The 27,232-nt window shown below is 39.3% G+C and overlaps 1 protein-coding gene across 2 annotated transcripts in view; it reads right to left on the bottom strand.

Moving 5' to 3' along the window:
- me2 (malic enzyme 2, NAD(+)-dependent, mitochondrial) overlaps positions 1-27,232 on the bottom strand; it is a 104,134-nt gene that overhangs the window by 58,532 nt on the left and 18,370 nt on the right. For both annotated transcript variants that reach the window (XM_043720243.1, XM_043720331.1), the window contains exons 4-8: positions 18,955-19,104; positions 14,571-14,646; positions 6,779-6,940; positions 3,820-3,923; positions 1,030-1,139 (exon numbers count right to left, since the gene is read on the bottom strand). In XM_043720243.1, coding sequence (XP_043576178.1) covers positions 1,030-1,139; positions 3,820-3,923; positions 6,779-6,940; positions 14,571-14,646; positions 18,955-19,104 — 602 coding nt within the window. The remainder of the gene's footprint in view (positions 1-1,029; positions 1,140-3,819; positions 3,924-6,778; positions 6,941-14,570; positions 14,647-18,954; positions 19,105-27,232) is intronic.

Raw genomic sequence — 27,232 nt, 5'->3', positions numbered from 1 at the left:
CTGACTTGGCAGTTGTTTCTGGTGGCGAGGATGATGCCAGGTAGTCTGTCTGGTTTCATTCATTTTTAGCAGTCAACACAACTGCAAGGCTCACTAGGCCATTTCAGAAGGCTGTGAGAATCAGCCGCATTGTTGCGGGTCTGGAATCACTTTTAGGCCCCCCCGTTTTCCTTCCTGAAAAAGGAGATTAGTGAGCCAGATAGGTTTTTTGTGACAATTGACAATCATTTTTATTGAATTCAAATTTCACCATCTGCTGTCATGTGATTCAAACTCTATTTCACATAACATTAAATATGTTTCTGGATTACAAGTCCAGTGACTCCCACTAGGTCGTCACTCCCCACTTGCAACCTATAGTTCTCTTCCAATTCCACTTCTTTGTGCATTTACTATTGGAAGCCTCTCCCAAGTCAATTATATCTATACTTTCAAGTACACAATCTTTGGCTCTTGCCCTTCGCCATGATACTTTTACAGCTATCAATCTGTTGAATTATTCTCTAGTCTCTTGTTTTGAATGCCACTGTCCCCAACAAAAATCACTGTCCCTATCAAATAACCTGACCATTCAACCTTAGACTGTAAGGTTAAGGATACTTCCAACTACAAGGGATGTTAACATACCTTGGGTAAAACTAGTTCATTGGGATGCTAGTCAAAATATTTTCCTTCAATTCTCAATTATTTGGTACCATCATTTTAACATTTTATTGTACCAACACTGACCCCAAAACCTGTAATCTATACATTCTATATAACATTTCTCATCAGCATTTTACATTTACAGAAGAACTTTGATTAATGGACAGGGAGTATTTTGCTCAGATAATTGAATGCTGAATAACAGTTGAACAAATTATCGGGATCTTGCTTGGATAATTGAGGTTCCTCTGTACGTCATTATCTCGTGTTTGTCACTTGTGTAGGTTTATGGTTCATCAGTTATGTACACATTGAAGTTTGAGAGTTTAGCTATTTTAAGATTAAAAAACAGTTTGCAGTTGTCAGGATCGTGCTCGAACTTACCTTGAATATCATCATTAAACGTACAATATTTATTTTGGTATTTCCTCAAAAATCTGAAGGCATTTTGATTCCCAAAATCTTCAAATTGAATAAGGGTATTGCGACCATACCTGCATTTAAATTAAAAAAAAATACATTTGTAGACAGCTAGATTCTGTCAGTCAAAGCATAAAGCTGCAAAAACAACTTCAAGATTATTTTATATCTATTAAACTGCAAAACATTCAGTTTTATCTGAAGATATCGAGTTCAATCCTTGGTTGGTGCAGAGTTGGTATATCTCCGTAAACAACATAGTAAAATTGACTTTGTTATTCTCCCATACAGCTACAAAGTGGTCTGTATCAATCCTAGGTTAAAAGACATCTAAACGATGATATCTACACTCACTAGCCTGACTAAAGTGCAAAGAGTGGTCATTTAAAAAGCATGATGGAAAGGAACAAAACTTGGAAGAAAAATAACTATTTAGAAACACAGCTGGATATGTATTAAATGAGAGATTAAGAAATAAAAGGATCAGCAAACATCTAAGATAAGTGATTGCAATTCTTTTTCTGGATCTGGTTGGATCATTAAAATTTTAGAGATAGGTAGTCAAAGGGAGATGGATACTGAACTTTAGCTTAGTTTACCCAGTGTATCATTAGAAAATTAATAGATTGCATCGATTGTACTCTCTATGATACAAGCTTGTTTGGTTAAACTGCTTAATATTTGGTAGCCCTATGTAAATTTTTAAAAATGATCATTGCTAATACAACTCAAACAAGATTTAAACCAAAGATATTGGCTCTTAAAAATTTTTCCCTTCTTACTGAAGTGCTTAGAACCCTCATCAGCCTCCTACAACGATACAACTAAAAAGAAGAACTTTCCAAGATAGAAACCATTACTGTGTGTGTGTGTGTGTGTGTGTGTGTGTGTGTGTGTGTGTGTGTGTGTGTTTTATTAGTTAAGAAACTTTTTTGGAGGAACATGAGCTGAAGGGTTGGGCATGGCAGGTTTGGAGGGGTAAGAGGTTGATAACTTCACTGTTCTTGGAAATCACCATAGGGGTGCAACGCCATGAGAGATTGGTCAGCGGCACTAGTGCGTGGTAGTTTTTATACTTCAGTCTAATCAATGTCATCTTATTGGAGTAGATTAATAGTCTTTGAAAACTGCTAAAACATGCAATAACTGGATATCAATTTCACTTAGCAGATTAGCTTCCAATGGTGAAACAAAGAAAAAACTATATACCAGAATACCCAGGCTGTATAATTCATACAAACTCAAGAATTAAAAGGAGCAGGCTATTTGAGATGATCACTGAGCCATAGAACTGTTACAGAAAGAGGTTAACCTGTGCCAGTGCCAATTAATTTTAACAGCAGTTTAACAAGTCCATCTTACCCATGTCCAAAGCCCTGCAGAAACTTTTCTTTCACTTAATTATCCAATTTCCACCATTCAAAATCACAGCATCCACTCAATAGGGAAAGCCAAAGGATCATAACCCTTTGAGTTAAGAGAAACATAGTTGCATTCCCATTGGCAAGCAATCCTTTCTCGGATAAGCAGGCCAGAACTGGTCATGATATTTCAGGAATGATCTCAGCAATCCACTTAAAACTGCAAGTGAAAGGTACCATTAATTTTCCCAATTGTTTGCCAAACCTGCATCTCAACTGTCATTTATGCACATCCATCTCTCGGAATACTTCCAAGTACCTCATTATTTAAAGTAGTAGTTTTCTACTTGTTCACCCAGAGTTTAAACTGAACTGAATTTTCTCCATAGTTTATTTCATCTCCCATATTCTTTGCACTCAAACTATCTGCATTACTGTCCAGTATATTTGAATCCGTATAACCTAGTTACTTGAGAAAGTATCACCTTTTAAAGTGAAGTAGGTGTTGATGAAGATAAAGAAGGGAAACTCCCATAGAACATCAATCAATGGCCATCATAGCAATTCTATTAATTGCCCTCGTCAAGTTAAGATCTTACTGACTCAGTATTAAGACCATAAGATATTGGTCAAATTCTGTTTGTTTCAGCCCATCAGGTCTGCCCCACCATTCAATTATTGCTGACATGTTCCTCAATCCCATTCTCCTGCCTTCTCCCTGTAACCCTTGACCCCCTTAATAATCAAGAATTGCATATGGTACAAACAAACACAGAAATTATTGGAGAAACTCGTTAATGCTTCAAGTCCAGTGATCCTTCTTCAGAACTTGTATATATTGTTCCATTTTACATGGAATAGAGATGGGCACCTGTGTGGAAAGCTGACTAAGAAGCAAGCTGCAATTTTCATTTCGGCAATAATTCAGTGTTCACTTGTGTATTATAATTTTAATAAAATTACAAATAAGTTTAATAAAATTAAGTTTTCAGTTCTATTATAGTGTGAAATTAACAAATTGTGGGACAATATTAAAGATTTGTGACTACAGCTCTCATTTCTTTGAATTGTAGAATCCTACACTGCAAACGAAAAGCCATTCAGCCCATCAAACCTGCATGGACCCTTTGAAGAGTATTCTACCCAGACCCAGGGAGAAAAATTTCACACAGTCGCCCAAGTTTAGAAACAAACCCAGGTCTCACCACTGTGCCACGTATCCTCCACAGCTCGATTAAGTGTTAGCTGACCCAAAATACAAAACCCAGTTTGGCTCCAACAAAACCATAACATTTAACATAAATGCCAATCACTGGACCAAATGCTTTACAATAATTTTCCCTGTGAAATTAAGTCTCTACACAAAAGCCAGTCAGAAGGCAGATTTACTAACTTGTTTACAATTGCTTCCATAAATTCATCAATAAGTTCATCATAATGCTGTGAACGGTCTCTCTTCTGGTAAAGACCCATGTAAAAAGGATCTTTCAATAGCATCTGCAAAGAGGAAAATATATCACATTTGAGCAATGGGAAGATGTATTCTGGAGCACATTGCACATATTTTATGGAAAGGCACAAAATTACTCAATTAAATAATGCAGCTTTAATTAAAAAAACTAATGAGCATTACTTCCATTCTGAACAAAACTAGAAATGACAGCCTCTACAAAGTGAATTCACTCTCCCCTTTTGTCACACCTTTCATCAGCTTTCAGCCAGGACAGAGCTCAAGAAAATGAGCAAAGGAGGCATGAGTACAATAGAAAACAAAGAAAAAGTGATCCACCCATATAGAGAGATATATAGCCATTCAGAATTTTACCATAATGTTTTTTGGGGATGGTGAGGAGTGGAGAATTGTTGGAAAGTAACAAAACAGCAATTAAAAGAATTAACATCACAGAACTGATAGTATAATGAGAGAAGAGTGACACTGCCCTCTATAGCAAGAAGAGCATTCAAGAGACAGTATCATCTGCCAATTGCCAAGGGTGGAGACCTCTGCTCAGGGTGGGAGAGGGAATTCCCAGTGAATGATGCTGATGAGGTGGAGTCAGAAGTTGATGAATGAGACAACATAAGCAAAGATGTTCTGCATAGGCACTATGAGAAGCTAGGCAACAAAATAAGAAGTTCAAAGATAATTGTGTCTGCAGTATTACCTGACTAACATGCAAATTGCCAAAGGGCAACTAAAACTGTAGAAATCAATGCATGGCCGAATGACTGGTATGGTAGATATAAAGTCCAGTGTATGGAACACAGAAGAAAGTGGGAGCTAAACTATTGGAAAAGTAGAGGTAACGAATGTGAGTAAGTCACTAAAATGGAAACCAATAAGCAGACTGTAAACAGGAAAAGGTAAGAGTATAAATCAGTGAATCAGCAGACAGGGTGAGAAGTTTCAAAATAATAAAAAAGGTCAAATCTTGAATGCTACATGCGTATTCTTAAATCAGATGAACTGATGGAGCAAACTGAAATAAAGTAGATCAGACAGCTGCTACAGGTACATGGTTGCAGGATGACTTACTGAGACCTGTATACTGAAAGGAAGGACATTTAGGAAGGACAAAAAGCTAGGATAAAAGGTTGAATAATGACTCTTAATAATGGGTAGTATTAATTAATGGATACGGGCACAATAGAGAGGAGATTCAAGTTTGGGTGGAGTTGAGAAACAAAATGGCCAAAAATCACTTGTAAGGAAAAGATAATGGGAGTTTATCAGAAAAAAACTCTTGCAGTAAAATCTGACTTTAGGTCACAGTTATTGTAAAATGACTGCGCATTCAATTTGAGGGAGAAAAGACTAGGGCCAAGTCTAGCATTTTAAATTTAAATAAGGGCAATATTGGGGGCATGAAAATTGAGTAGCAAGACTAAACTAGCAAATTAGGCCAAGGGATAGCTCAAATAGAAATGCAGATGTGGTAGACATTTAATATCATATTTCAGAATACACACAATCTATACATTTCAAATGAGAAAGAAAATTTCTAAAAGGGGAGAGGGAGTTTTCATTCCACATTGGTACCAACAACATTGATCAGATGTGATGTTGGGCTGAGAAGTGACAGATGGAGTTTAATTGAGATAAATGTGAGGTGATGCACTTTAGCAAGGCAAATCAAGGCAGGACTTGTACATTTAATGGTAAGGTCCTGGGGAGTATTGCTGAACAAAGACTTTGGAATACAGGTTCATAGTTCCTTGAAAGTAAAGTCACAAGTAGACAGGGTACTGAAGGAGGTGTTTGGTATGTTTGCATTTATTGGTCAGTGCACTGAGTATAGGAGTTGGGAGGTCATGTTGCAGCTGTACAGGATCTCAGTTAGGCCACTTTTGAAATACTGCGTTCAGTTCTGGTCTCTCTGCTATAGGAAGGATGTTGTGAAACTTGAAAGGGTTCAGAAAAGATTTACAAGGACGATGCCAGGGTTGGCGGGTTTGAGCTATAGGGACATGCTGAATAGGCTGGGAGGCTGAGGGCTGACCTTATAGAAAGTTATAAAATCATGAGGGGGCATGGTGAATAGCCAAGGTCTTTTCTCCAGGGTAGGGGATTTCAAAACTAGAGGGCATAGATTTAAGGTGAGAGGGGAAAGATAGAAAAGGGACCTAAGGAGCAACTTTTTCACACAGAAGGTGGTATGTGTATAAAATGAGCTGCCAGAGGAAGTGGAGGTGGCTGGTACAACTACAACATTTAAAAGGCACCTGGATCAGTACACGAATAGGAAGGGATTAGAGGGGATATGGGCCAGATGCTGGCAATAGGATTAGATTAATTTAGGATATTAAATTGGTGTGGACGAGTTGGACCAAAGGGTCTATTTCCACGCTGTACATCTTTATGACTCTGTGACGCTGACAGACTAGAAAGCAGGCTTTGCTGAAAGATATTAAACAGTTAGGAGCTAAATTAAAAAACAGAGGTTATCCCTTGATTATTATCTGAGCCACAGGCAAACTGGCATAGGTTAAATAAGATCAAGGGGTTACATGAAGATTGGTGAGGGTGGGATGAGGACTCAGATAGAAGGGAGCTATTCTGCTGGGATGGGCCTCACTTGAATCTTGGAACTAGCCTTCTGGTGAATTGAATAATTTATGATAATGGAGGGTTGAGAAAGGGGATATGGAGATTTGCAAAGCAAGAGTACGTGGAAGCACATGGGACCCATGTCTTGGACTGAAAGTCTGTGTTTAATAAAATTTATAGCATTATTAAATAAAATGCTTTGTTTAAAATTTGATTTTGAGAAATCAAGCGAAGTGTCATTTAGTCCAGATAGTATATCTTATGCAAATACATAATGTACAATTAGATTAATTTATACAGTTACCTCATTGTCAGTGCCCACATCAATACAAACAGGAAGACAACTATGGGGATCAATTCCAGCACAAGTTGTATATAGACACATCTTTCCAACTGGTATCCCCATCCCATAAACACCTAGATCGCCAAGTCCCAATATCCGTTCTCCATCTGTTACAACTACAGCCTAGGATAAGAAATAAAATTAAACAAGTTACAATCCTGTACAAGGAATCTCTTCTACATGCCTTCAAATCAAAGTCTTTGACATTTATGAATAAACTAAGGTAAATTATTGTGAGCTGAATTTGACTTCCCATATTTCTGTATACCTGAGCTACATTTAGTTACAAATATAGGTAAAACTTGCAAATGCAAAGCAGGCAACAGTATTGGAATATTCTACAAGAATATAGCAGCATTCTAAATCTAGAATGCAGAGCAGCAGAAGGATACAAAACAAACTGATTATATAATTCCTTCCTGTAGCACAGATTATTGAACTGGAGATAAATTTAAACATGAAAGAGAGCAAAGACTAAAGTATTAGCACAAACACCTCAATAGTCCTTATCTCCCACTTTCAGATATACAGTTTTGAGTAGGACACCATGCTGAGCAATAATTTGAACATCAGCAACTTCAACATCAGGTGCAACACAGTGGCAATCTCAGTTTCCAAGAAACTTACATTGCTGCATTACATTTCCTTTTTGTTTACAACCCTAGCAGCTGTATGTTTGCCCTCAAAAAACCGTATCTTTCCTTATTTTTTTCCCCAGTCAGCCTTTGTACTGATTCTTCATCTTTTGTGACTTCAATTTCCAGCCCTGCTCCATCTATCTACCAACACACAAACCTCTCATTTCTTCCTACTTATAAACTGTTCTACAAACATTTAAATCCATCTTGGACAATGACTGTTCCCATGCTTTCCAAGACTGAGAAAGATTTTCATATCCTAAATTCCCCCCTCTCTCTCTCCCCTCATGCCATTTTAAACCATCCCCTTCTCCATCTGCCCTCCGAAAAGAATCACTCATTCCATACAAAGCACAACTTAATCTGTGTTGTCACCTTTGGCTTTCTACTTACTATTATATTTCCACAACCAGTGAATCCCCTTACATACTTACCAATGACAGACTATTCATTATGTTACTTCTCCCTAGCCAGCAAACCTGTAATCACCCATGCACAGCTGCCCCAGCCAGGAAACAATCTCTCTTCTCAGTCTTTTCATATGCACTCATTAAGTTAACCTTTGCTGTCCATCTCCTTCAACTCCATTTCTGATGTTGAAATAGTTACTTGCCTTCAGGGATGCTTTCTTTCCCTTTCAGTTATCCATCCCTCTAAAGGTCACTGCCTACTAACGCCATACACCCCAGTTATCCTACAACTCTATCGCCCATGTCTTGAAACTCTTTGCATTACTTTGTAAGCCACCCATGCAACCAACCATGCTCAAGGACCAATTTGTTCGTACCTCACATCCCATCAACTTCTGACTATACCTCAGCAGCATCATTTAGAATCAGTTTCTACATACTCATCTGCTCAGCTCTCAAGACTGACATTGCAGAATTTTTTGCGAGTAATAGACATCACCATTTTTCCAAGGGTTTGGTAACAGTGCACGTAGAAAATCATAAGATACTTGATAGGGTTTTATGGAACACAAATCATGCCTGATAATGTATTACAAGGATAAAACTATTAGAGAGGAACTATAGGAGGAAGAATATTTGGATTTAGAGATATTAAATAATGTGCCACATGAAAAGTCATTGCACAAGCAAAAGCTCCTGAGGTGTAAGGGTTTATATAGAAGCAAGGGCAGCTCGGAAAACAGAGGAAAGATTATTTTATAAAACTGGCTAGGCCAGATTTAATGCCCATTCCTAATTGCCAGAGGGAAGTTAAGAGTCAACCACATTGCTGTGGGCTTGCAGTCATGTGTAGGCCAGATGAGACAAGGATGGCAGTTTCCTTTCGTAAAGGAAATCAGTATACCAGGTGGATTTTTCCTGACATTCAAGAATTGTTTCATCATCATCATTATACTCTAAATTCCAGATTTTTTTTTGTTTTGAATTCAAAACTTCACCATTTGCCATGGTGAAATTTGAACCTAGGTCACCAGGACATTACATGGGTCTCTGGTTTAATTGTCTAGCAATAATACTGCTGGGCCAATGCCTCCCCCTATTGGGAATAAACATGGCAAACAAGTGGTAACTTGGTATTAGGGAATTTGAAAACTGATAAAGAGGGGCATATTTGCTTGAAGCTGTTAGTGCTGCATTCATCAGGGCTGCTCACAAGTAATACCATAAGTTTACTGTATGAGAGGAGTACTGCTTTATTAGCAAGTGAACTCATTAGAAGAGGTGAAAAAGCTGTCAATTCATGACTGACTGCCAAATTTCAAGACTTGCTAAAACTCTAAAGCAGACAAACAGATTAGTCAAGACATTGCCCTGAGAAATGAACCAGAGAATGGTCATAACCTATATTGCTTTGTTGGAACAGGTGCTCTAAGGATATATTATTTCTTTCTTTCAATAACAGGGCCCCGAGTACAGTATACATACCTTGAGTGCATGCAAATGCATCACACTGCAAGCCTGATTTTGAACACTAATTCAGTCATTAACATAACATAATGCTAAATAATCCTGAGTGTGCAAAACATTAACAAATCACAGAATCTGTGAAGAACAGGATGGAGTGAATTGGTTTTACATAGATTTCAGTACATAAATGTCTAGGTTTGCAAAAACTCAACAGTAGCTGACATGAATTCTGAAATTAGATGGCATTTGCTAAATAATCCTGAATACATAATGAAATTTATAAAAGTAAAGTACTGCAGATCTGAAGTAAAAAATAAGTGCTGGAGGGGGAAAAAAAAAAATCAGTCAATAATAGGGTGGTTACGGTAGGGGATTTTAACTTTCCAAACATAGACTGGGACTGCCATGGTGTTAAAGGTTTAGATGAAGAGGAATTTGCGAAGTGTATACAAGAAAGTTTACTGAGTCAGTATGTGGATGTACCTACTACAGAAGGTGCAAAACTTTACCTACTCTTGGGAAATAAGGCAGGGCAGGTGACTGAGCTGTCAGTGGGGGAGCACTTTGGGGCCAGTGACCATAATTCTATTCATTTTAAAATAGTGATGGAAAAGGATAGACCAGATCTAAATGTTGACGTTCTAAATTGGAGGAAGGCTAATTATGACAGTATTAGGCAAGAACTTTCAAAAGCTGATTGGGCACAGATGCTCGCAGATAAAGGGGACAGCTGGAAAATGGGAAGCCTTCAGAATTGAGATAACGAGAGTCAAGCGAAAGTATATTCCTGTCAGGGTGAAAGGAAAGGTGTAGGGAATACTGGATGACTAAAGAAATTGAGGTTTTAAGAAGAAGAAGAAAGTATATGTCGGGTATAGACAGGATAGATTGAGTGAATCCTTAGAAGAGTATAAAGACAGGAGTATACTTGAGAGAAATCTGGAGGGCAAAAAGGGGGCATGAGATAGCTTTGGCAAATAGAGTTAAGGAGAATCCAAAGGGTTTTTATAAATACATTAAGGATAAAAGGGTAACTAGGGAGAGAACAGACCCCCCTCCAAGATCAGCAAGGCAGCCTTTGTGTGGAGTCGCAGGAGATGGGGTAGATAGTAAACAGGTATTTTGCTGTGGAAAAGGACATGGAAGATATAGAATGTAGGAAAATAGATGTGACATCTTGAAACATGCCCATAATACAGAGTAAATGCTGGATGTCTTGAAACGCATAAAAGTGAATAAAGCCCCAGAATGTGATCAGATGTACCCTAGAACTCTGTGGGAAGCTAGGGAAAAGATTGATGGGCCTCTTACTGAGATAGTTGTATCATCGATAGTCACAGGTTAGGTGCTGGAAGACTGGAGGTGTCACTATTTAAGAAAGATGGTAAGGACAAGCCAGGGAGCTATTGACCAGTGAGCCTGACATCGGTTGTGGGCAAGTTGTTGGAGGGAATCCTGAGGGACAGGATGTACACTTATTTGGAAATGCAAGGACTGATTAGGGATAGCCAACATGACTTTGTAAGTGGGAAATCATGTCTCTCAAACTTGATAGTTTTTTTGAAGAAGTAACAAAGAGGATTGATGAGGGCAAAGCCGTAGGTGTGATTTATACGGACTTCAGTAAAGCGTTCAACAAGGTTCCTCATGGGATCTCACGAAATGCAGGGAGAACTAGCCATTTGGATACAGAATTGGCTCAAAGGTAGAGTGTGATGGTGGAGGGTTGTTTTTCCAGACTGGAGGTCTGTGACCAGTGGAGTGCCACAAGGATCAGTGCTCTACTTTTTGTCATTTATATAAATGATTTGTATGTAAGTATAAGAGGTACAGTTATCTATATGGACTTCAGTAAGGCGTTCGACAAGGTTCCCCATGGGAGACTGATTAGCAAGGTTAGATCTCACAAAATGCAGGGAGAACTAGCCATTTGGATACAGAATTGGCTCAAAGGTAGAGGGTGATGGTGGAGGGTTGTTTTTTCAGACTGGAGGTGCTGCACAAGGAGGTGGAGTGCCACAAGGATCAGTGCTCTACTTTTTAAAGTCCTAGGGAGTGTTGCTGAACAAACAGACCTTGGAGTGCAAGTTCATAACTCCTTGAAAGTGGAGTCGCAAGTAGATAGGATAGTGAAGGCGGCATTTGGTATGCTTTCCTTTATTCATCAGAGTATTGAGTATCGGAGTTGGGAAGTTATGTTGCAGCTGTACAGGACTTTGGTTCGGCCATTGTTGGAATATTGCGTGCAATTCTGGTCTCCTTCCTGTCAGAAAGATGCTGTGAAACTTGAAAGGGTTCAGAAAAGATTTACAAGAATGTTGCCAGGGTTGGAGGATTTTAGCTATAGGGAGCGGTTGAATAGGCTAGGGCGGTTTTCCCTGGAGTGTCAGAGGCTGAGGGGTGACCTTATAGAGGTTTGTAAAACAATGAGGGGCATGGATAGGATAAATAGACAAAGTCTTTTTCCTGGGGTGGAGGAGTCCAGATCTAGAGGGCATGGATTTAGGGTGAGAGGGCAAAAAGATATAAAAGAAACCTAAGGGGCAATTTTTTCACGCAGAGGGTGGTACACGTACAGAATGAGCTGCCAGAGGAAGTGGTGGAGGCTAGTACAATTGCAACATTTAAAAGGCATTTGGATGGGTATATGAATAGGAAGGGTTTGGAGGGATATAGACTAGGTGCTGCCAGGTGGGACTAGATTGAGTTGGGATACTGGGTTGGCATGAAGGGTCTGTTTGTGTGCTGTACTATGTCATGGCAGCAGCAAGCAGCTTACAGAATGCACCCATTTCCCTCTCACTCTCTTTTTGGGCAAAAATAGAAAATCGAGAAAGAATCCTAAAACAAGCCAGATCTAGGTCCAAAGAATGATCAGCATCCTCCATTGCTAACAAAAAAATGGATTTAGAAAGTAACTCTCCATCTTCTGGTCTTGACTTTTGATCTTTGGAATCTTTATTATCCTGTCTATAGCTTTTCCCCACCAATAGTATATATGTGTCATAGCACTGCTGCCTCACAGCACCAGAGACCCGGGTTCAATTCCCACCTCGGGCGACTGTGTGGAGTTTGCACATTTTGTTCGATAATGTTTTCTCTAATACATAGATGACAGAGCCAATTTCTCTCTCGAGCTCAGGACTGTTATTTCTGGGGTCTTTGTCCAACTGCCCCTTTCCTTTATACCCTTGATGACATAACAATTATCCTTACATAGGATTGGCCACATGTTGTCAAACTCATCAGATTTAAATTTAATATGTTTTTGGTATCTAAGCACCTGGTTTAAATTGATTGGCTAAAATTAAAAAGACTGTTGTCTTGATAAAAACAATTGCCTGGCCTGCTAATGGTATGGTCTTTGGATACAAATGTTTCAGTTTAGGCGCTCTCTGTTCCTGCAAACTTTACCTCCAAGTATCGAAAAAACACTATCTTTTAAAGGGGCCATGCAATGTTTTCCTCCCTTTTTACAATTTTACAAACAAAGTTCTAACTTCCTAGCTCCGAATCTATAATTGTGCTATCCAATGTCACAACAATTATTAGCAGAAAAGTATTATTGTAATACACTTACCCTGAGCATTTATCAGAGAAAAGAAACTGCGCACAATATTCCAGGCATGCTCTCACCAAGGCTGTATTCAATTGCACCAAGACATCTCTGTTCCTGTACTTCAGATATTAGGGGGAATAGGCTTACGGTAAGGAAGAGAAGTTTGAGATGTATAGGTCAAGGTTTTTTTTAAAAAGAGGCTGGAACACACTGCCGGGGAGGTGGTAGATATGATGTTTAGAGGTATTTAGATAGACAGGGAAAAGAGGGATGTGGACCATGTGCAGACAGATAGGGTTAGTTTAGATCAGCATCATGGTTGGCATAGACATGGTGGGCCAAAGGGTCTATTCCTGTTCTAAACTGTTCTGAGTTATATGCAAAAGAAAGGATTTCTAATTCACTACGATGTTGCTTAAATTTAGCCCTTCAAAACCTATTAACTTAATCATGAATAAGACAGACAAAAGGCAAATGTTACTTAGATTACTTAGTGTGGAAACAGGCCCTTCGGCCCAACGAGTCCATACCGACCCGCCAAAGCGCAACCCACCCAGACCCATTCCCCTACATTTACCCCTTCATCTAACACTACGGGCAATTTAGCATGGCCAATTCACCTAACCTGCCAATCTTTGGACTGTGGGAGGAAACCCACACAGACACTGGGAGAATGTGCAAACTCCACACAGACAGTAGTTGCCCGAGGCGGGAACTGAACCTGGGTCTCTGGCGCTGTGAAACAGCAGTGCTAGACGAGGGGTCATCGAATCAAACATATTCAAACTTATGATACAAAGCTCGGTGGGAAATTATATTGTGAGATAGTCAAATATGCACAAAGTGGTACGAGGAACTGAATGAATAGAAAAGACATCAGAGACGAGGAAAAATTACTGAATTCACCCACTGGACTTCAAATATCTATTTCTTTATTCAGAGTAATAAATGTTCATTCATCAAGTATATTTACGGTGAGTTTGACGGACTTTTGTGCTCTTAGTGGATCAAATGAAATGAGGATTAGGTGTCAAAGTTAGTTTGAGATTAAGGATCAACTAGAAACTTATTAAATGATGCAGAAAGCTCAAGGTGCCAACTAATCTACTCCTACTCCCACTTCTGACAATCTTCTATGCCTCTAGATTAACGTTAGGAAAGACAAACCCATTTCTTCCGACCATGCCACTTGTTCCTTGTTCTGACCAAAGACTCAATTCTCTGTCCACATCAAAGGAATACTGTATTCTCTCTCCCAACCTAATGTGTATCTTTCAAGTATAGCCCTTCCAAACAGAGAACACAGATTTGACTGCATCATGCGGGGCAAAACAAAAATGTTATCCATCCTAAGACCCATACTTCTGGCTTCATTTATACAATTCCAAAACAATTTGAATCAGCAAAACATTCCTGATCAGTTAGACTGAGTTAGCACTTCATTTCTTAAGCTGAACATGAGAAGTCTCAAGAACTGGGAACTTGGAAGGAAATGAGGGCTCTAAGTGATATAAGTTCCTCATCTATTATTTAAAGAAATATCTAATTCTCTCAACTTGGATTCTCTCCAGTAATAAACGCCCAAGAGATATCAGGCAAAAATATTACTGCAGTGTTCAAACATTAAATGCACCAGACATACTACCATCTGCAACTTTAATATTATATTTATTATTTACCTTTACATTTGTATCTGGCCAGTTGTCAAGAATTGATCTAACATGACCTTTGTCCATGATGGAAATAAACACGCCCCTGTGGTAATGTGAAAGAAAAATGAACATACAAAAATTACTTTTGAAAAGATGCAAAGTTGTTTTGGTAGTACAAACTTGGATATTGCTGAAAAATGACACCTATTTTTCAATCAAAACAATTTACAAGAAATGCCAAAGGGAAACAATAATTATATTGAGTGAGTGGACAGTGCTAAATTGGTTGGCAATTGTACGCCGATTCGCAGAGTATTACAATGGACAATGCAGTTAATGATAGCTGACAGTTAACTGCCAAGCTTTGTTTAAATTTTAATTAAGGTCGATTTACTGATTTGCGAAGGCATTAGCCTGAGAAATGAACTAGAAAATGGCAGTTACCTTTTTTTTTATTTGAAACACTGTGCATATATTTGTTATGCCTACAAAGACCAGGGCACTATGTACTGACATATATAGCTTCCAGTAAATAGAAGTGCAACATTTTGCAAGCCTTACTAACAAACAGTCGTCAGCCTAATTCTTTGCACACTCCATTATTTCACAAATACAGTTCAATCACAGAACCACAAAAAGTTGAACACTTTTCTAAGTTTTGCAAGTAGAGCTAGTTGCATACTCAGTAATTTGTTTGCTGTGAACAATGATAAGGAAATGCTGTTTGCTATGACCAATCATTGGGCCATACAGCCTATTTACTTAGCATCGCATTGTCACTCATTTGAGAGATAGGTAGAATGTCTTTTGGTTCAACAGCAGCATCCTGATAGTACTAAACACTACTGTGTAATAACAGTGTGAAACTGTTTCACATGTTGCTCAAACATCTGAGATACTTTATTCTCCCTGGATATGCCCAAATTGAAGGTGCTGCCAAAGTATCCCCACTTTGTACAGTTTCCTCAGATAAATTTGTTCGCAACCATGAGAGATGTCTTTGATGGAATTACACCCAATCTCCTACTCTTTACATATTTCCGGTAGGTGATGAAATGTTTGCTATATTGGAATTTGCAGTCATATGTAACAATTGTCTTACAATCTTAATAGGTTCTATTCTGCATTCAAATTCATCTTTTAAGTGGCACAGTGAAATAAGCTAATTTCTTCATATCCTTGTTGAGAAATTGGCCAGGGGTTCTTTAGAACTGGATACCAAACCTCTACTTTTATGACCAGGATACACCATTGGGATTCCTACAAATTTAAATGCTACTAAATTGGCTTTATAGGCAAACTTGTAAAGAAAGTCTGAGCCATTTGTTCACCATGCAGGCTTACTGAACAATAAGATGCACAAGACTCACCCTGTGGGATAATGTTGGTTTTATCAGATATGTTCTCATTGTGTATCACACAACCTCATTCACAGATCCAAGATTATCACTTTCAGTCCTAAAAAGGTGCCTAGTCTATACAAATTATGCTGGAATGTACCTCAAACGTTTGAGCAAAAGATCAAGTTATTTCACATTGCTACTATCCAGCAGCAACACAAATCGTGGTTATCGCTAACAGGACACTTATTAAGTCAAAAAGATCTTCAGCCTACTATGAGAGTGAGCAATATTATTCATGTCTTTTAGTACTGCTGTGATGTCAGATACGTAAGCCACACTGACCAATGATGGATCACATTTCCCTTCCTGGTCAGTACCGTACCTACTCAGCTTGCACTTGCAAAACATGAAACATGGCATATAATATTATTATATATGATCCCACAATTAACAACATTTACTAAATTATCCTGAGCATGTGAAGAATTACACCGACAACCAATGGTCAGTCGGTTGAAGGTCGAACCCATTTTCATGTGCTGGAAGTTACATTTCATAAATGAAGGCAGAAAGGAGGAAGAGACGAACATACTTACACGGTCTGTTTAATTTAAACGAGGTGTCAGACATCCTCTAGCCCATTTCTGAGGATAATGCCTTAACTGGAGTTAAATGCAAGTAAAGCTTCATAGTTAAGTGTCATTCATTAACTGATACATCTACCATGGAAACACATTTGCCAATCCAAATCCATTTGTCAACCAAAGAATCAGCACATCCATCACAAAATGTCATTTTTCCTTTCCATTGGTATTACTTGCAAATTTAAAAGATAATGAAAATTTGCAAAATTGACTTAATGTTCACCTGAATAATCAGGGAAAAGGAAAATATCAGTCCATTCCTGGTTCTAACATTAAAACACCTCACAGTATTTAAGATTTTTCTGTCACTCCAATATCTTGAGCAAATATTTCCTACAATGTAGTCCAGACATTTGAGCAAAGATTTCCTGTAATGTAGGTACAGGCAAACATACCATTCTTTCATGGCATTTGCCTCAAAGAAACAGGCCAGGTTGCTAGTGTCCACATAAATCCCCTCTGTACTCTATCTTACCGCTTCAAAGTATCCTTCTCCTTCATGTTCTTAGCAAGATTCATGTTAAAAGGTTATTGAAATCAAAAATAGGTTTGTTTCACATTCACCGAGAGGTTTGTTCCTACTATTTTATATTTATTAATGACATTAATTGCCCCTAGTTATGGACTGTACTGTAAAAACATCTCTATATTCCATCCAATTATTTTCACAATTAATGTTGTTATCTTGACATTCTTTGAACTATTATCTAAAGTATTTATCCAGGTCCTGTTTGAAAATTACTACTGAATCTAGATCCACTCCCGTTTAGATACTACATTCCAGATCACAACTTGTTAATTAAAAAATACACTCCAGACTAAGTGCGTCATATTATTGTTGCATGATGTACACTGCACAACTGAAGCCAGAGAGGATGTGGTGGATGCTGAAGTGCTGGGAGAGTAGTAGCAGTCTTCCTAAAATGATTAGGATGTTAATCACAAGAAACAATCTTCTGCATGACAGAGCATAGTGGACCAGATACAGGACTTAATTCACACCAGCTTCCAATAGATGTGGATTAGGTGACATGATAATTTGGTTACTATAGATTTGCTGTTGGTTGAAAGGCAAGCAGCCCCTGTTTATTCCTAGCTTTTTTTTTTGCATTGCTCTTCCCATCACTCAATAAAGATCAACATTTTTAAGCCGTTTGTGGGCGTACCAACATGTGATGTGCCAATGAAAAATTGACAAGCTGTTGTATTAGACTGGGCATCAGCAAAAAAAGCACTCCCTTGGACAGAGTTCTAACCTGGTATGGTGGTCTATGCAGCTTGACTCTTACAACTCGGTTACAAATCAGTGATAATGTAAAATCATAATATTTTTGAAAAACTGAGCTTCTATTTCCACTTGTGCTCTTCAAATTAACTTCTCCATGTTTCCCTCCCATACTGTACAACTCCCATGTATTGTGAAACAATATTTGTATCTGACAGAGGTGAGCTGCTGCACAGTTGGCTTTAAAATAGAAGGGAAAGTGAGGACTGCAGATGCTGGAGATCAGAGTCAAAAAGTGTAGCGCTGGAAAAGTACAACATATCAGGCAGCATTCGAGGTGCAGGAGAATTGATGTTACAGGCATAAGCACTTGGAAGTGGCAGCAGTGCCAAGTACTTCCAATGCCGTTGAATGCAAGATTGCACAAGCGCAGCATCATAAAACGCATAGTGCACATATGATGAGTTGAGCAGAGAATTTGTATGAGATTACTTGAAGCTCAGACAGAAACCTTCCATGAAACATTCCGATTTACCACTTGAAAGAAGCATTCAGCAAAAATCAGGTAATAGAACACGAAAAGACTTGGCTGCTTAAAAAAAACATTTCCATTTATTTCTACTGACATATGTTTTTAAGCTTAAAGGCCCTTTAAAAAAAAAAGATGTGCATAACATTTCAATCAGACCACAGCACTTGAAGATGCTTAGTCATTTCCTTAAAAAGTTTAAAATTTTAAACAATTCAGCAGGTTGTACTTCCTATCTGACACCAAAAACATCAGTAAATGGTTTAAAAGGCTAGATTTTCTGTTTCACTTCTTTTCTGAGCAATTCAGCTTACAAAACTCAAGTCTTCCCCAGGGTTTCTCATATCAGAAAAATTCTACCAACACATTTCTTGCACTCAAGCTAAAAAAACACAGCTAAAAAAGTTGTAGGCTGTCCAGGCCAGCCCATTACCAAAAAGGGCAAGTGTGCATAATATCATTTCAGACAGTACATTATTTTAAGATGGCAAAAGCTTTGGTTGCAATTAAACGGTTGCAATTACTGTAAACAAGCAATGCTCTAACAATGATGAAATTATATGCTAATAGGCTTCAGCCTTGACGATTATATTTGAATGCAAGGATAAAGTAAGTCAGAAAACAAAACTCTATACAATGTTGAATAGCTGGGTGTGAGATTTTGACTTACTTTGGCCTTCTAAAGATGTGTCCATACTGTAAACAGGCTAAGCCTACTGTTGGGGTATAAACAATTGGTAACAACTCTTCAATGTTGTCAAGCAGAACCCTATAGAATAGTTTTTCATTCCTTTCCTGTATTCCCATCACATACACATACCTACAAGAGAAGAAAAGCAATGACAGCAAAGTTCTGCAAGATATTCATGCAAAGATATTTTCCTTTAGCATTTTATAGGCTTTAGAATAATTGAGGTTTTTTTTTAAAAACAGGCAAGTTTAACATGCTTCATCTTTCCTTTCCATTGCTCCCAAAAATCAACTCTTTACTATATTTGGTCTAACAGCATCTGTGGAGAGATTAACAGATTTAACATGGAGTGCAATATGACTTCTTCATATTGCTGCGTTTTGCCAAGAGTCTATTTGTATCAGATTTCTAGCCACCACAGAACTCTGCTTCCCCTCTTTCCCCCATATTTTGCTGCAGAGTTAAGTTTTTACTATCAAAGACATTTGTGTGAAACAGAACAGTTCATCTTAGATTGTACCTGATTCACCAACACTTGAAATAAGGCCACACGCACAACTTGGTATCTGCGTTTAAAGTGAAAGGTGAGGAATTGCAACACCATTCTAAAGTACATATACCAACACCCAAATAGAAACTACCTTGCAACTTGCTTAAAATTAAGGATTTTTGCCCAACTATAAATTATCGGTGCATCATAGATGTTGCAGCAACGGTACCAGTCATAATTTATGTTTTTAAGTTGAGTGCCAGGTTATAATAAAAATATCAACATTTGTTTCGGATGAATTAAAATTTTCAATCATCATCGTTGGGTCAAAATACTGGAACTTCCTATCTCCAGCACTGTAGAAGTACCTTCACTACAAGGATTGCAATGGCTTTGATTTAGGTAACACAGTAAAACCTGAAATTTTTGAAATACTATAAAGCAGGCTCAAAAGACATTTGAATTATGTAGCTAGAATTTGGATATTTTTGTATTGTTCAGATTTTACACTTCATAGAATCCATACAGTGTGGGGACAAGCCATTTGGGCCAACAAGTCCACACTGACCCTCCAAAGAGTATCTCACCCAGAACCATTCCCCGACACTATTACTCTACATTTTCCCTGCCTAATGCACCTAGCCTATATATCCCTGAACACTATGGGCAACTTAGCATGGCCAATTCACTTAACCAGCACATCTTTGGATTGTGGGAGGAAACCGGAGCACCCAGAGGAAACCTATGGAGACAGGGAGAATGTGAAACTCCACACAGACGGTCGTCCAAGGCTCGAATAGCAAGAAGTAATTTCCAGCTTGTTATTAAATTGCAAAAATGAAAAAGAACTCCTTCAAACGGTGCCAAACAAAAAAAAAGTCTAAGTGGAAATATCATCTTAAGTTCACATTACATATTAACAATCAATGAAACTTATCCTAGAATGTCAAGGGGAGTACTTAACAACATTATCTTTTTAACTGCAAAATTTACATTCCTGCGGTGCTAAAAAGGCAAACATTCAAATTGTGTAATTTCATTCCTTCAGTTTGCAGATTTTTAAAATCTCTAACTTTGTATTGTCTTCTCCCTTTCAATACAATATTTTGTTCCTTCTCCATTCACTACTTGCTTTAAATCACATTTACCCAATCTGCTTCTCTAGTGTTCTGGATTCTATCTTTAAACACCATTGATTAAAGTTGATTCTGTGATTCACCAAGATCCCAAATGTCCCATTGTCATCAGCATGCTGTTGTCAACACATACTTGCAGCGCCCTACAGCTCAGAAAATGTATACTTAAAAAGGTGAGGGATAAAGTCTAAAAGTGGGTCAGGCCAGATCAGAGGAGTACATTATGAACAATACTGGCTTAAAAACATCGGAGCAGAAGTGTTTATATCATAGGAATTGATTGTATTTTTTTTTGAAGGAAAAAGATTTTAAATGAAGCCCTTTTAAATGTTGATAACATTAGCCAGACTCGATTGAATTCAAAATCATGAGCTTTAATGCATGGAGTAGAAAATGGGGAAACAAGCTTGCATAAATGTAAATCACTGCAAAATGCTGCAGATCTGAAATAAAAATAGAAAATGCTAGGGAAAATTACTAGGTCTAGCAGCTTCTGTGGAAAGAGAAACCGAGTTGATGTTTCAAGTTTAATGACTTTTTTTAAAAAAATTGGGATAACAAGCTTAAGAACTGTGTCAAAAAGCATAATAAATCAAGGTTTGTGTAAAGATTTGTAGCTCAGGTGCCGGTTGTCATGGTTATGGGTATGTTCACTGAGCTGGGAAGTTGATTTGCAAATGTTTCGTCTCCTGTCTACGGGACATCTTCAGTGCTTTGGAGCCTCCTGTGTGGTGCTGCTGTACTGTCTCTTCTGGAATTTATTTTGTTCTGTTTCTGCTGCTTCCGGTTGCTGGTTCCAGTTGTTTGTTGGGTCCTTGTGGATTTGTGATCCTTGTCATCTATGCATAGGGCTACTGGAAAAGCTGGTCGTGGTGTTTAGTGGCGAGATGGTGTTCATGGACACGGATTGCTAGTAGTTCTGCCTGTTTGCTCTATATAGAGTTTTGTGCAGTCTTTGCATGGAATCCTGTAAATTATGGGTATAGGGTCTTTTGTCCTGGTGAGTTGTTGTCTGAACATGGCTTCGGTTTATGGGCTGTCATGAATCCCAGTGGTCAGAGAAGTCTGGCGGTCAGTTCTGGACCCTTTTATGTAAGGAAACATGGCTAGTGAGTCAGGTCGTTGCTTCTCCTCATCATGTTGTCTCTATGTTAAGCATCTGCAGATGAGTTCTTGGCAAATACTCTGTCGAGGTGCTCATCTTCCCTTTGTAGGTCGGCAGACGTTGTGCCCCTTTTGAACAGGGTCCTAATGGAGCTTCTCATGTATGTTTGGGTGTTTGCTGTTATAGGGAGTCAAGAATGTGGTGCTGGAAAAACACAGCGGGTCAGGCAGCATCCGAGGAGCAGGAAGTTGGGTGCCATTATAATTCAGGACCTGTATTACAACCACCACCCAAACACACAAGAGAAACTGCGTCAGGACCCTGTTAAAAAGGGCTACAAACACATGCAGCACTCCCAACCAATGAAGGGAAGAAAGACAGAGTATTATGGATATCGCTGCAACTTCAGCGTGACTATGGGTAAAAGAGTAGGCAGGGAGCAGATGATCAACGAAAAGAGACTAGTGGTCTGAGGTGCATTAGTTTTAAATGCGAAAAATGTAGGTAAGAACTTAGGGCTTGGATCAGTACTGGGGGAGTATGATGTTATTGCTATTACTGAGACTTGGTTGAGGGAAGGGCAAGATTGGCAACTAAATATCCCAGATATTGATACTTTAGGCAGGAGAGCGAGAGAGCGAGGTAAAAGGGGTGGAGGAATTGCATTATGACAGTTGTGCTGAAGGAAGGCACTATAGAGGACTTGAGCAGTGAGGCAATGTGGGAACAGCTCAGAAATAGGAAGGGTGTGGTAACAATGTTGGGGCTGTAGTACAGGCCTCCCAACAGCGAATGTGAGATAGAAGAACAAATATGTAAACAGATGATGGAAAGATGTAGGAGCAACAGGGTGGTGGGTGATAGGAGAATTTAATTTTCCCAACATTGACTGGGATTCACTTAGTGTTAGAGGCCTAAATGGAGCAGAATTTGTAAGAAGCATTCAGGAGGGTTTTTGAAAGCAGTATGTAAATAGTCCTTCTAGGGAAGATGCCATACTGGATCTGGTGTTGGGAAATGGGAAATGTTGGCCTGGTGGTCAAAGTTTCAATAGGGGATTACTTTGGGGATAGTGATCACAATTCCGTAAGTTTTAGAATGGTCATGGGCAAAGACGAGAGTGGTCCTAAAGGAAGAGTGCTAAACTGGGGGAAAGCCAACTATACCAAAAATCAGCAGGTGCTGGGGAATGTAGATTGGGAGCAGCTGTTGAAGGGATATGTGGAAGGCTTTTAAAGATAGGTTGATTAGAGTCCAGGAGACAGATGTTCTTGTGAAAATGAGGGCTAGAAATGGCAAGAAAAAGGATGCGTACATAAGGTCTAGGTGACTGAAGACAGAAAAAGCTTTGGAAGAATATTGGGAATGTAGGGCCAAATCTGAAACGAGGAATTAAAAGGGCTAAAAGAAGTCATGAAATATCTTTAGCAAACAGGGTTAAGGAAAATCCCAAAGCAGGAAAGAGATGTGTGGAGTGAGATTCTTAACGAGTACTTTGCATCTTTATTCACCGAGGAGAGGGATATGACAGATGTTGAGGTTAGGGATAGATGTTTGATTACTCAAGGTCAAGCTCAAGTGTTGGGCATTCAAAAAGGCATTAAGGTAGCAAAGTCCCCAGGTTCGGATGGGATCAAACAAAGGTTATTGAGGAGAACAAAAGAAATAGCTGGAACCTTAACATATATTTGCAGCACCCCTGAACATGGGTTAGGTCCCAGAGGACTGGAGAATTGCTAATGTTGTCCCCTTGTTTAAGGGTAGCAGAGATAATCCAGGTAATTATAGACCTTGAATTCCAGGAGTGCAATTATTGTTTTATATGCTATTGCATTGTTTTGAAACTTTGGAAAAAAAAAGTCAGAACAGCAGCACTTTTAAAAGGGAGAAGAACAGACAAAGGAAGTACATGGGGAGGTCAGTGAGACAGAATGAAACTGACAGCAGTGAACCTGCACAGTTACTGCCTTTGCTGTTGGAATTCATGTATCGCTGGACATCTGAGTGTGTCTGGGAAAATTAACAGAGCGAAGTTCACAACCGATCTTGGAGAAACTGTTTGGGTGAAGTTCACAGCACAGAATCAGATAAGTGCGTTGTTTTTAAGTGGGACCCACAGAAAGTCTGCAGTAGTGAGTAGAGTGGGTACTTTCTTGATTATGTTTTTTGAGATATGTCTCTTAGTTAAACTTAAAATATAAGCTGTAACTATTAATTTAACCTGGGGCAGTGTTTTGTAGAGGAATAAGACTGTTATTTTCTGTAGACTGTGAAGGAATAAAAATAGCTTTTAGTAGAGTGATATGCGCTTCTTGTCAGATATGGGAGTTTAAAGAGAGTTTAAGGGTTACTGCAATAAATGCTGTTGGTTGCGAATCTTATCAGAACGAATGGATTGGTTGGAGAGACAGAAGCAATGAGGAATTTGCAACAACAACAGTATGTGACGGATGGCAGTTATAGGAAGGGGGGAAAGTCTCAGATACAGTCACATAGATGGGTTAACTCCCGGAAAGGTAAGAGAGGTAGGCACTTAGTGCAGGAGCCTTTTGTGGCGATACCCATTTCAAACAAGTATGCTGTTTTGGAAAACGTAAGGGGTGATGGATTCTCAGGGGAACGTAGCACGAACAGCCAGGTTTCTGGTATAGAGACTGGCTCTAATGCAATGAGAGGTATGTCGAGCTCCAGGAGATCAATTGTGTTAGGGGACTCTCTAGTCCGAGGTACAGACAAATATTTATGTGGCCAGCAGCGAAAAATCAGAATGGTGTGTTGCTTCCCTGGTGCCAGGATCAAACATATCTCAGAGAGGATGCAGAACGTTCTCAAGGGGGAGAGTGGCCAGCAAGAGGTCATTGCCCACATGGAAACCAACCACATAGGAAGGGAAAAGGTTGAGATTCTGAAGGGAGATTAGAGAGAGTTAGGCAGGAATTTAAAAAGGAGGTCCTAGTGAGTAAAAATATCTGGATTACTCCTGGTGCTACAAGCACGTGAGGGCAGCAATAGGAGGATAGAGCAGATGAATGCATGGCTGAGGAGCTGGTGTATGGGGATTTTTGGACCATTGGAAATCTCTTTTGGGATAGAAGTGGCCTGTCCAGGATGGATTGCATCTAAATTGGAAGGGGACCAACATACAGGCAGGGAGATTTGCTAGAGTTGCTCGGGAGGATTTAAACAAGTCAGGTGGCGGGGGGACCCAGGGAGATAGTGAGGTAAAAGATCAATCTGAGACTGGTACAGTTGAGAACAGAAACGAGTCAAACAAACAGTCAGGGCAGGCAGGGAAAAGGTAGGACTAATAAATTAAAACTGCATTTATTTCAATGCAAGGGGCCTAACAGGGAAGGCAGATGAACTCAGGGCATGGTTAGGAACATGGGACTGAGATATCATAGCAATTACAGAAACATGGCTCAAGGATGGGCAGCTTAATGTTCCAGGATACAAATGCTATAGGAAGGATAGAAAGGGAGGCGAGAGGGGAGGGGGAGTGGCATTTTTGATAAGGGATAGCATCATAGCTGTGCTGAGGGAGGATATTCCTGGAAATACATCCAGAGAAGTTATTTGGGTGGAACTGAGAAATAAGAAAGGGATGATCACCTTTTGGGATTGGACTATAGACCCCGTGATAGTCAGAGGGAAATTGAGAAACAAACTTGTAAGGAGAACTCAGCTATCTGTAAGAATAATAGGGTGGTTATGGTAGGGGATTTTAACTTTCTGACATAGACTGGGTCTGCCATAGTGTTAAGGGTTTAGATGGAGTTGATAATTTCTTAAGTGCATATAAGACAATTTTCTGATTCAGTATGTGGACGTACCTACTAGAGAAGGTGCAAAACTTGACCTACTCTAGGGAAATATGTCAGGGCAGGTGACTGAGGTGTCAATGGGGGAGCACTTTGTGGCCAGCGACCATAGTCCCATGAGATTTAAAATAGTGATGGATAAGGATAGACCAGATCTAAAAGTTGAAGTTCTAAATTGGAGAAAGGCCAATTTTGACGGTATTAGGCAAGAACTTTCAAAAGCTGATTGGGGGCAGATGTTCGCAGGTAAAGGGATGGCTGGAAAATGGAAGCCTTTAGAAATGAGATAATGAGAATCCAGAGAAAGTATATTCGTGTTGGGGTGAAAGAAAAGGCTGGTAGGTATAGGGAATGTTAGATAACTAAAGAAAGTGAGGATTTGGTTAAGAAAAAAGAAAGCATACGCAAGGTATAGACAGGATAGATCGATTGAATCCTTAGAAGAGTATAAACTAGGAGTATACTTAAGAGGGAAATTAGGAGGGCAAAAAGGGGACATGAAATAGCTTTGGCAAATAGAGTTAAGGAGAATCCAAAGGGTTTTTACAAATACATTAAGGACAAAAGGGTAACTAGGGAGAGAATAGGGCCCCTCAAAGATCAGCAAGGCAGCCTTTGTGTGGAGCCGCAGAAAAGGGGGAGATACTAACCAAATATTTTGCATCAGTATTTACTGTGGAAAAGGATATGGAAGATATAGTCTGTAGGGAAATAGAAGGTGACACTGTGCAAAATGTCCATGTTACAGAGGAGGAAGTGCGGAATGTCTTGAAACACAAAGGTGGATAAATCCCCAGAACGTGATCAGGTGTACCCTAGAACTCTTTGGGAAGCTAGAGAAGAAGTGATTGCCGGGCCTCTTGCTGAGATACTTGTATCATCGATAGTCACAGGTAATGTGCCAGAAGACAGGAGGTTGGCTAACATGGTGCCACTGTTTAAGAAGGGCAGTAAAGACATGCCAGGGAACTATAGACCAGTGAGCCTGACATCGGTGGTGGGCAGGTTGTTGAGGGAATTTGGAGGGAAAGGATGTACATGTATTTACAAAGGCAAGGACCGATTAGGAATAGTCAACACTGGTTTGTGTATGGGAACTCATGTCTCACCAACTTGATTGAGTTTAATTGAGTCAATAAAGTAGTCAAAGAGGATTGATGAGGGCCGAGGGGTAAATTTGATCTACGTGGACTTCAGTAAGGGTTCGACAAGGTTCCCCATGGTAGACTGGTTAGCAAGGTTAGATCTCATGGAATAAAGGGAGAACGAGCCATGTGGTTACAGAACTGGCTCAAAAAGGTAGAAGATAGAGGACAGTGGTGGAGGGCTGTTTTTCAGACTGGAGGCCTGTGACCAGTGGAGTGCCACAAGGATTGCTGCTGGGTCCTCTACTTTGTCATTTACATAAATGATTTGGATGCGAGCATAAGAGGTACAGTTAGTAAGTTTGCAGATGACACCAAAATTGGAGGTGCAGTGGACAGCAAAGAGAGTTACCTCAGATTACAACAGGATCTTGATCAGATGGGTCAATGGGCCGAGAAGTGGCAGATGGAGTTTAATTCAGATAAATGTGAAGTCCTGCATTTTGGGAAGCAAATCTCAGCAGGACTTATACACTCAATGGTCAGGTCCTAGGGAGTATTGCTGAACAAAGAGAACTTGGAGTGCAGGTTCATAGCTCCTTGAAAGTGGAGTTGCAGGT

Source organism: Chiloscyllium plagiosum, chromosome 1 (assembly GCF_004010195.1).
Source record: "Chiloscyllium plagiosum isolate BGI_BamShark_2017 chromosome 1, ASM401019v2, whole genome shotgun sequence".
NCBI lineage: Eukaryota > Metazoa > Chordata > Chondrichthyes > Orectolobiformes > Hemiscylliidae > Chiloscyllium > Chiloscyllium plagiosum.
The sequence above is the reverse complement of the archived record's forward strand: the minus strand, read 5'-3'. Positions and strand labels throughout refer to the sequence as shown.